Raw genomic sequence first — 11,457 nt, 5'->3', positions numbered from 1 at the left:
AAATTACAAAATAAAATACAATAATATATATTTTGAAATATATATATTTAAAATATATATAATATTTATAAATTATATATACAGGTGTGGTAAATCCAAAACTGACCATAGGAAAACCGTGTAACGGACAGAAAAACGTACATTATTGCATGCGCGGGACAAAGACAGAAAACGAAAAAAATATCAAGTAGGCCATATTTTCAGCGCGCTGTTGCCAAACGCCAATACCGTCGACAAAATTAATTTTTGCGCATTAATTAAGCGCGCTGGAAATATGGCCTACTTGATATTTTTTTCGTTTTCTGTCTTAGTCCCGCGCATGCAATAATGTACGTTTCTCTGTCCGTTAGACGGTTTTCCTATGGTCGGTTTTGGATTTACCACACCTGTATATTTAAAATATATATAATATATTTTGAAATTTCCTCATACATATAACATGCCTGGCACATGAACTAAAGGGACAAAGTAATATGTGCCCAGTATACTTTCATATACTGGGCACATATTTGAGAATATACCCCTGTCTGAAAGTAACTGCCAGGCATACAATTTTGCTATCTGGGAAATGTAGCTTATTCAGGGGGCCCACCGAAAATAGCAAAATTTATAAAGTGGTCTATGAGAAAAAAAAGTTTGGAAACCTCTGTTCTATGTTAATCTTAGTACAGGGTGTCTCATTATAAACGGCCCCCCATTTAACTATTTTGTTTTTGATTTTAGAAAACAAATTTTTTATACAAAAGTTGTAGAATTTGTTCTAAAGATTTGAACGCAACTTACTTGAATTATACAGGATGTTCCAAAAAAGTTTGACATACCAAACTTATGTTTTTTTTTTAATGGAACACCCTGTATATTATTCTGTTGAATAGAGCACGTCGATACGATTTTAACGATATATGGTTTGTTGTGAGATGAGACACCCTGTACATATTTCGAATTCAACGTTAAAGCTATACACGGCGTGTTATCAATAAAAAATATCCATTTTAACGGATATTGTATATTACACCACCTGGGATGATGTTCGGATTATTAAGGCTGACATATATTTAAAACAATGATGTCGAGCCCAGATTAGATAATGATAAAATTATATCCGTCTCTTGATAACAATTATACACTCTGCATCCATTAGTAAAGTATGCGATTACTGAAATTTCCCTTTAACCCTTCAAAATGAGTTTAACCGTCAGGTCTAATGGCTATACCAACTCTGCTTTTGAAAATATGGAAGGTAAGTCTTGATGTTTAAAAGACAATAAGTATATCTTCAAAAAGTTTGGCTATACTGATAATACCCGACAAATTTGATTAAATGAGTCATATGTTTCTAGTGTTTATTAGAACTTGAATCTTTGTTCAAGATGAAATTTTTAACTGAACCGCTCCAGTTTGATTCCAGTTGAGCTGCTTAAAATTGTTTGAAGTTCAGTTTCTATTTTTTTTTTCACCGTTATTATTATAGTGAATCATAACATTTTATATAAACACTAAGATGCAATACAAAACAAAATAGTTACATTCACCAGTATGTCTCAAAATTTCGGTTTTACAGAAATACCTTTGCCAACATTCAGTGATCGAATTAGTGACAACAGTTTAACTGAACTAAGAATTAGAGATACAGGTACGTTTTGTTTTAATGTATTTATAGTAATTGTAGTTAATTTTTCTTTTAGGATTCAGCTCCAACACTGAGAGCAATACTACCATCACAACCACTTCTCAGATTGTGACTTCCCAACCAATCCGTAATGATGACTGGAATCTAGGTTGGACTTTGTCCGCTAGTTCTGAGTGCATATATAATTAAATTATTTTTAATTCCAGATTCTTCTTTCGGAAATAGACGGCCCATACCAATTTCCGTTATTGACCGCGATAATTACAGCACTACCTTCCATTCACCTATTAATGGCTTAGATCTTATGAGGAATTGTGATCAGCTTATCATCCAGCAGAACAGTGATCTTAGTGACTGTGAGTACAGTTTAAATTTCTCAGCTGTCGTATTTACAGTACGGTAAACTTATTACAGTGATGGCCAACACAGAAAACAGATACACAGTAAAAATACCAGCCAGAGAAAACTCGGAGGCTATTTACTACGCAACTGAAAGCTCCACACCATGTCATAGAATGTGCTTTGGATCAGGAAGAGCTTTCAATATGAGGCTTTATGACAGAAGTGAGCAGGAGGCCATGTCATTTAACCGACGGCTAGGATGTGGTTATTGCACTTTCTGCTTCCACCTACAGGTATCTATATTATAACAAAGCAAAAATACAATCAGCTTTAAAAAGGTATTAAAAGTTTAATCATGTGCTGTTTACTGTTTGTTGAGGTTTTAAGTGTAAATAAGTCAAAAAGGATTTTATTTACTCTATATATAGTTTATCACACTATCTGAGAATCTGAAACTTAACTACAAGGTATAGTCTAATATTTATTTTTATTGTTATCAATTTTTATGGGCAAGAAAATATAATAAAGAAAAAAAGTTCAAATAGTTTTTCCAAGAGGAGATTGGGTTGGCCAAATTTGCTACCTCTATAAGTATTCATTTATCATCTAGCACACCTATATGAATCTAAATTTGACTTCCAGAAAATGGAAGTATGGGTACCACCTGGAGAATTAGTGGGAGTAGTTTCTCAAAGATGGAAACCGTTCCAGATCAGTTTTGAAGTATGCAATAGACATGCACAGGTTTTGTATGTTATCGAAGGACCTGGGTCGTTTGCATGTTTTCATAAAACCCAAATGTTCCAGGTTAAATTATATTCTTAATTATTATTAAACATTCATTATTATAACTTTAATATTTGTTAGATATACACATCAGATGGATCCACGCAAATCGGAACTATTGTACATCAATGGGACCCAGTTTCCGTCAGGTACCAACTATTATTGCAAATGCCCAGATCTATTACAGACAATCGGCATAAAGCTTTACTCCTTGGATCTGCGTTTTTACTGGTAAATTAATTAATTATATCTAGTCTTTAATAACTTTCATAATTAACTAGAGCAATTTTTCTAGGAGTACATGTTCTTTGAAGGTATACAAAAGAAGAATATTCTTGGGTGCTTTTGTTGACAGTTGGATATACTTAACGAAAAATATACTTCTTATGAATTTATATATGTTGTTACTCAACTTAAACTGGTTTTATGTATAGATATTTTGTACATGTTTAATACACATATACATAACACCTCAATATGTATGTAGTGGTTAATATAAAATGTTTTTTAAGATTTTATATAGTAATGTGAACAGATTACAAAAATGTTTTCGACATTTGCAATATTTGTAAAATTATTTTTTCCAAATAAAAAAAATCATCTGGTATTTGCTTTAGGCGCCCTCTATCGGATTAAACCAACATCAACAACAAGGGTTCCCCCTTAAATAGTACAATTTGCAGTTCCACCAGTACTCAAAACCATAGAGGTATAAAATCGGTTTTACTGACGTCATCACAACCAATTTTTAAGAACGCCTGGCCTGCTGATGTAGAATATCGCTATAAACCAGTTTTAATTGATTTTCTAGAGTGATCAAATGTGGTAAATATGAGACTTATTGCTTGGAATAAGTGATTGCAAGATTTGTTGATAGGGTCATATAGCATAAATGTGCAAGATGCAGTTGGTTTTAGTTAACTCACAAACTCGGTGATTTGTCGATTTTTTTTATATTGTAGTAGTGTTTGAAGTGTAACCAGATTTTTCTTGACTTAATAAAGAAGAACATCAAAATTCTAGTGCACAATATTTGCTCTAAACAGAGTAGATTCTTTTATAGGTTGATGGTTAGTACGAATTGTACTGAAACAGTCCTGTCAGAGGTACGCTAGTGTTTTAGCTTAACCAGCACCTTCATTTGGGTGTGAACGGTCTTACTGGTAGGAAGTGTTTTATTTATTTAAGAAGTGTTTAAACTTTTAAAAATTTATAATTAATTCACCTCCACACCTACAAACCCAACCAGGGTGAGTATTTTTAATAATACTGGTTTTTGCATGCATTTTCTGCAAATTTTCAATTTTTTAAGGGTATTTGGGGTGTGGCCTTAAAATTAAAGAAAAAACTAATCATTTTCATAGCAAAACAATATTTCAACTATTTTTTGCGTTTTTAGCGGTTTTTGTATTAAAATTTTGTTCGTTTTCTACACATTCCATGTATCTCTAAATTTTTTTATCTTTTGGGGCAACTTTACATTTATTGTAGTGTATTGTTTAATATTTTGCGTGAAAATTTGCTGGAAAACTAAAATTTCAACGTGATTGCGTAAAATATTTCAGTCAAAAGTTGCGCGTTATCAGTACCTAAACCTAACCTATCACTGCTGCGCTAGCAGCTCTTTTATATACTAAAACAACGTTTATTACCAAAAATTAACACATTTTTTAAGAATACTTAGGGTGTGGCCGTAAAATTAAAGAAAAAAAGCATTCTATTGCATAGAAAAACAGTTTTTAACTATTTTTACCGTTTTTAAGGGTGTTTTAATTAAAATTTTGTTCGTTTTCCACACATTCCTTGTATCTTTAAATTGTTTATCTTTTGAGGCAACTTACATTTATTGCAGTGTATTGTTTAATATTTCAAAGTTATTTTGCGTGAAAATTTGCTGGAAAACTAAAATTTCAACGTGTTTGCGTAAGATATTTCAGTCAAAAGTTGCGCGTTATCAGTACCTAAACCTAACCTATCACTGTTGCGCTAGCAGCTCTTTTATATAGTAAAACAACGTTTATTACCAAAAATTAACACATTTTTTAAGAATACTTAGGGTGTGGCCGTAAAATTAAAGGAAAAAAAGCATTCTATTGCATAGACAACCAATTTTTAACTCTATTTTTACCGTTTTTATTAAAATTTTGTTCGTTTTCCACACATTCTCTTTAAATTGTTTCATCTTTAAATTGTTTATCTTTTGGGGCAACTTTACATTTATTGTAGTGTATTGTTTAATATTTCAAAGTTGTTTTGCGTGAAAATTTGCTGAAAGACTAATATTTCAACGTGGTTCCGTAAAATAGTTCCGTCAAAAGTGGAACAATTTTGTTCGTTTAGCGCTACACCCCTTGTATCTATAAAATTCTTACATATTGAGGCAACTTACATTTATTGCAGTGTAATATTAAGTATTTCAAAGTTGTTTTGCTTGAAAATAGCAGGAAAACTAATTTCAGCACATTTTTAGTACATATAGGGTGTCCCCCATTAAAGAAGAAACCAACCATTTACATAGTAAAACAATCTTTAAAGCAATATTTTAACTGTTCTAATTGTTTCTAAAAAGTGCTTTTATACAGATTTTAATTTGACTTGTGTTATACAGCATTTTTGTATCGCTTTGGAATTTATTGTGCGTGAAATTTGAAGGAAATACTAATTTCAGCATTCAAAACTTCTTTTTTATGATTAGTAAAAGTAATCATCAGTATGGATATAGGTACAGTAAATTTTATAATATTTAACCAAATCCCGAGCATCAATTTATTTTTTCAATTCTAATATTTATAACATTAGCTACAAGTATGCCTTTAATCCAGTATTTATGTTTTTAAAGTAGTCAAAACTAACTGTAAAATCGCATATTATTTGATAACGCTTGTAATAACTTCATTATATTGCACATTTTCTTGTTAACAACAACTGACATGGCAAAAATTATCTTGGAAGTTTATGAATTCCTTTATGTAATCGCACTATATTATCACTGTGTTTATAGATTTGATTTATCGGGTTTGCAACTTGCTTTCAATGCTCTTATTGTTTTCTTTGAGGCTTTGTTTTTTTATAATTTGCACGTAGGTATCCATGAATTCAATTATGCTTAATGCATAAAATATCCGGTTAATTTTCTGATAATTTTTGATTTCAAACCTTTTGTGACTTGAATCATGGCGCCTGAAAAGGGTACCAAAGTTATGACAAGTGATTTGTGTTAAAACAGCATGAGATGTGGCCAGTTTTGATATGTTCCCATTCTTAACTAGCTTGGAAAAATTAATAAACAACACGCATATTTATATATTATTTTATTTTGCATGTAAACCACAGCTACAAATAATGGATATTTAATAACTAAAAAGAGAGTTAAAATAATTTAATAAGGTGAACAACAAAAATATACACAATATACATATAAAATATTTATATCTTTAAAAATTACAGTTGAGACTAAACATACTATAATTAAAATCAACAAAACCCACATGAACTAAAAAAAAAGAACTGTAAGCGTTTCGTTTATTTAATATGTTCGACAAATCCATATATGTACACTATGTTTAAAATATACAGGGTGTTATGGGTTACCCAAATTGTATGGAATCTGTTCTATATAACATACTCGTATAATTTGAATGTAACATGCAAGTATAGTGGTTTGTACGTTTTGAAGCATAATGTGTTTAAGCTATTTGGATCATCTTACTAAATAAAGTACGTCTCGTAAATTAGTGACTAAAAAACCATACTCTGCAAACATGCATTTTTCTCGTTCTAATATGTATTATTGCTAAAGTTTCTTGAAGTTATTCAGATATTGTCTACAATCGACCATGATTTTAGAAATGATTGTATCACTATACTGCACTCTCTATTATATTATTGTGTTTATGTTGATGCAAAATAGAGATATTGAATGTGTATCTATATTACAATTTTAATACCAAAAAATACATATCTTCATCTGTTTACAACCAGTAGTATGTTAATCAAAAGGTGGGCATTTTCTATGAAACGTTTCTACGTATTTGTTTTTCAAAATCCATTTTATTTACACTATTTATTTACGATATAACATTGTTTTACCACACCAACATGGAAAAATATCAATTTTGATAATTGACACCCAAAATCATAATAAATTTTTTTTAATTAGTAAATTCTGACAAAACGACCTTCATATGCATTTCTGACAAATTTAAGCTTCTAACCTTACTAAACTGGACAGATTTTAAATTCAGAATGGACAGGTAAAAAGGTTTAGTTTTTATTATTTTACATGATCGAAGTCAAAAGACTAATCAATTTTGGACGACTAAACCTTTGGATGGTGATTAATCAATCACTGAGCAATAATTATTAGTAAATCATATACTGGACTAGAACATATGTCACTTTCTTTTTATAACCTGACAAAAATTAAAGTTGGTTTTCATACGGTAAAATGGTTAGTCAGATTATAAAAGTTGAGACGTGATCATGTTACGTAACTTGGAATGTTAGGTTTAAACAATGCAATTCAGCCTGTATGGTTTCTACAATAAGTCTGTAAATATATCTACGTAGCCGTAAGGCCGAATCAAACCTCTTTAGAAAATAATGTCAGCAAAAATATTGTAATATAACTCTAATCTAAAGACACACAGATAATCTTGAATACTTCACGTTTAACTAACTACTAAATTCCTATTAAAGGTAAATATATACGTAATCTAAAAAATCTTGGTAGATTTTTATAGCACACGCAAAATGTGATTTGTTGAATTATTGCGTCAACAAAATAGACCAAACTACACATTTAGCTCATATGGGCGATTCTAATTGTCACTTGAAAGAAAGCGAGTGTAGCTTGGAGATTTTGAGAGTGCTTCTGTGGTGTAAACTAACAATGATATCACAGAAATAAATGCTATAACACAGGGAAACTAGTGAACAAACATATTGGTCAGTGCGCTAACGTGTTTGTCCGGAATAATTTTGAATTTTACAATCTAGAACAAGCAAAGCTTTTTTTGCACATAAACATCAATTGGATCTCACTGTGACAAGGCACGTATGGGGAGCTCCCATACTCTTCTCCTGACTTGGTTGTAGAGCAATACACATACATAGGTGCAAACCAAATTAGTGCAACAAAACGTGTTTTACAACATGGAACTATGAAATGGCAAGGACGATTACAATTATGCCATGTCATGGACGGCACATACATTACAACATAAATGTGCCGCGATCAACCACGGCAATAACAATAAGGGTGGAATGAATGGATGGTTATATTTTCTTCTACTTTGCTTTTGAGCTCACTCTTGTCCCTACGTTATTTAGTCCGCTGTTTCTCGATTTGGATCTGTGCATGGTAGAATCTGAAACAATTCCCTATTCCCTTATCACAAAACTAAAATAATTCGGAAAATTAACCTTTATTCAACATGCATTTGTTTGCTGCAGCTTTATCCAAGCGCATCGCTCTTCCCCTTCGATCCAAAATCAGTTTGTCAGCTCTAACAAACATGCCATGTTTGGGCTTACAGGTGAAGTATCTAACTCCACCAACACTTCCATCATTTTTACCTAAACAGTACTCTTTAGATAAAAAATCAAAAATATTTCACTACTAACCTTTAGGGGCGTCCAGTTCCACTCCAATCCAAGTTCCTGAAGCAAATTCAGTTCCTCCAATATAAGCAACCACTCCTGATGAATTGTAGGGCCGAATTAGGACGCTTTCACCCAAAACAACCCATTCTGGTACTGGTACATCAGAAAGCTTTGATAGGTCAGCTCTAGATCCAAAACTACTCTGTCGATCGTCTGAAAAAAGAATAATTTTATTTACTTACAAGTGAGTAAAGTAGAACATTTTTTACTGAATAAATGTCACAATATGTCACTTCTCACCTTCTAATCGGTCTGTTGAACTGCTCATACTATCATCATCATGAGACGACACACTCAAGTTCATAATATTCAACTGATCTTTAACGCGTGTTTGAGGAAATGACGCTCTGACGCTAGTGTTTTTAGTTGTGGAATGCTTTTTCCTCCTTACTACCCTGCCTGGTGATAGATTTGATTTAATTTGGTTAAATTCTTTCGTTGGATTGGAATCGCTGTTGGAACTGTGACCCATGTCTTCAGAGCTTTCCTCGATTGTGGTTGTGTCTTCAGTATCGTATTCTGGCACTGTCAGTCTCTAAAAAGAAACCTTTCACTGTAAAAAGCTTTGTTGGTTTAGAGAATAGTAGTTTACATTGATAGTGGAGACCGGTTCAATTTCAGATACCGGTTGTAAATCACTGTGGATAGGTTTAGATTCCATGTCGGGTGTTTCGTCCACACTGATACTCTTCAGGGACATAGAATCGTCACTTGACAAGTTAGTGATCGACACTGCCTGGGATCCATATCCACTAGAGCTTGCTGACGGTGTGTTTGTTTTTGGTGCGAGTTCGGAAAGTGAATCCAAAGTCCGTGATGTTGGAAGTAGACCTCTTCGAGTGAACTTTCCATTTCTTTGGTTAGGCTGACAATTTATGTTCCATTTAAAATCCATTTTTGTAAACAAATGTACGATTCTACCTGATTGTTAGTTTTGTCATCTAATCCTTCTTCACACTGTTCTTCAATAGGTTCATCAGTCAAGAAATCAAAGGAATGCTTTCTGGGTAAAGTTTTAAGTGGTTCTTCATGTAAGGTTCTCATCCTCAAGTTCAGCTTTGCACTAGCTGGTGACGTCATGCTTTGATATACTACAACACAAAATTAGTAAGCACTTTATCGGGTTAAGTTGTGTTCACAATCACTACAACCAAAAAAAAAACGTGTTTTGGTGTATAAATACATATATACTAAGAGTTAAGTGCACCACAAGTTTAACTCTTAAGATTGTATTATATACAATGATAATAATTTTGAAGGAGTTAGTCGTGTGGAACACAAATAAATGTAATCAGTCAGTATTCTACAACAAAATAAAAATTCTAAGAGAAAAAAACGGAATAGCGAGTGTCGTTAACAGCAATAACGTACTTTTGGTAGCGCTCGGTGGCTGTTGCAATCTTAGGGAATTCAAATTTAAGTTCAGATTTAGGAATGTAGGACGTGCTGAAATAGTAAAAATATTAATTTATTCATTTCAGTTCCACGATTCTAACTACATCAGATGATTTTATACTGTTGAAATGATATACAACGATCATTTTAAAGTCAAAGAGACTTGATTTTTTGCCCAAACTTCGGGCTAACAAAATAAACCTGTTAAGTGCTTAAAAACCAAACCGCCTACTGCAGTTCCACATTCCGTTTGAGGTAATTTCATTAGCCCACTAACAATTAACATTCATGCAGCCAATTTTGTAAACAAAGTCTAAATTTTAATTATTTAGTTTTTGACTAAACCTGAAACATTCCTGTAGTGCAAAAAAATGGTATTGTGATGCCAATAAGTCACTATATATAATGTATTATATACGTGGTCATAAAGCAACTTACAAGTAAATCACACACCATTATATCATTGAATCACAACACAACATATACATTTTTGTGAATCAACTTTGGTCGCTTTTTTTTTTTTTTTGATTCACAACTCGACGTTTGTCAGTTATTAGGCTAATTTACGGTCACTACACATGCTCATCCAAATTTCAAATGCTTCGGTTTAGGTATATATACAAGGTGAAACATTTTACTGGAATTAATTGAAAAAAGCAGTGTTTTCTTCTCAACTGTTTAAAATAAATCTAATACGTACCTACTAGGCAAACAAAAAAATCTATAATATACAAGGTGGTCCAGTTTTAAATGTCAATAATTCACCAATGGATAGCCAATCAAAAAATAAGTTGACATGCATTATGTCATTTTCCTGAAAAACGCTTCCTAAGGAAGACACAGACCTTCAAAATTATTTTTGATAATGAAAATAGTCAAAAATAAGGATTTTTGGACTATATTTTTTTTTATTCAATTAAACATTGGTAACATTTAAATTCTAAAAATTACTGTTTAAGACTAATATCGTAGCATTTAATGCCAAAATTGTTTACTTTCATCAATGAGTCTTAAACTTAACTTTTACTAGAAAAAATTGTTTAAAATTCGATTTTTCAGTCTTAAAGCAAATTAAAGCGTCTAGAAGTCAATTTAATACTGACAAAGCGTGAAATGGCATGTTTAAGCCTATGGAAAATGTAAAAATAGTTTTTTAAGTCTCCTATGTCAAAAACTTGGTGAAGGTAACCCTAAAACTCAATTTTCCTAGCTGAAAGCAGTTTTAAAGCCCTAAAAATAGTCCAGAGGTGTAAGAACATCAAAAGCAAAGGAAACAAACCTGAAAAGTTAGTCATCAAGTCAATTTTTATCAATCTAATGTCAATATCCTGTATTTAAGACTATTGTATGAAATGTATTTTCAATCTATGAAAACTTACTTCAAATGGAAATTTTAAGCTTTTGATGTCACTTTTCATTGGTTTAGAGTTACTTTTTGGTGTCCAAGTCAATTTTTAAGGTTGATATGTGTGAATTTGTAGTAAAAAATTGTAGATAAAGTAGTTTTTCATGACTACAACCTAATTTTCACTACTAAAGTTATTCAACTTATCTGAAAACTATAACGACTGACTACAAAGACAGTTTTTAAGCCTTTCAAGACAAGTTTCACAGTTTCCAAGTCAATTGCCAAAGCTAAA

The 11,457-nt window shown here is 31.8% G+C and overlaps 2 protein-coding genes across 3 annotated transcripts in view; one reads left to right on the top strand and one right to left on the bottom strand.

Moving 5' to 3' along the window:
- Positions 1-1,085: 1,085 nt before the first annotated feature.
- On the top strand, positions 1,086-3,365 carry LOC145738705 (phospholipid scramblase 1-like). Of its 2 annotated transcripts, XM_081993691.1 has the most exons (8): positions 1,087-1,240; positions 1,562-1,633; positions 1,686-1,778; positions 1,837-1,986; positions 2,045-2,265; positions 2,615-2,779; positions 2,840-2,989; positions 3,054-3,365. In XM_081993691.1, the coding sequence occupies exons 1-8, from the start codon at positions 1,183-1,185 to the stop codon at positions 3,108-3,110; spliced, it is 966 nt and encodes a 321-aa protein (XP_081849817.1). In that variant the 5' UTR covers positions 1,087-1,182; the 3' UTR covers positions 3,111-3,365. The 2 variants fall into 2 exon arrangements, with proteins under 2 accessions (XP_081849818.1, XP_081849817.1); XM_081993692.1 differs by lacking the exon at positions 1,562-1,633 and having other exon boundaries at positions 1,086-1,240.
- Positions 3,366-6,052: 2,687 nt separating this feature from the next.
- The window catches only part of Khc-73 (Kinesin heavy chain 73), a 31,744-nt gene continuing 26,339 nt past the window's right edge, over positions 6,053-11,457 (bottom strand). The window contains exons 19-25 of the mRNA XM_081993648.1: positions 9,794-9,868; positions 9,344-9,513; positions 9,015-9,287; positions 8,663-8,957; positions 8,384-8,575; positions 8,183-8,335; positions 6,053-8,127 (exon numbers count right to left, since the gene is read on the bottom strand). Of these exons, the coding sequence (XP_081849774.1) occupies positions 8,048-8,127; positions 8,183-8,335; positions 8,384-8,575; positions 8,663-8,957; positions 9,015-9,287; positions 9,344-9,513; positions 9,794-9,868 (1,238 nt within the window). The 3' untranslated portion in view covers positions 6,053-8,047. The remainder of the gene's footprint in view (positions 8,128-8,182; positions 8,336-8,383; positions 8,576-8,662; positions 8,958-9,014; positions 9,288-9,343; positions 9,514-9,793; positions 9,869-11,457) is intronic.

This window comes from Ips typographus, linkage group LG16 (assembly GCF_016097725.1).
Source record: "Ips typographus isolate SLU linkage group LG16, UJ_Ityp_2.0, whole genome shotgun sequence".
In the NCBI taxonomy this organism is placed as follows: Eukaryota; Metazoa; Arthropoda; class Insecta; order Coleoptera; family Curculionidae; genus Ips; species Ips typographus.
The sequence above is the reverse complement of the archived record's forward strand: the minus strand, read 5'-3'. Positions and strand labels throughout refer to the sequence as shown.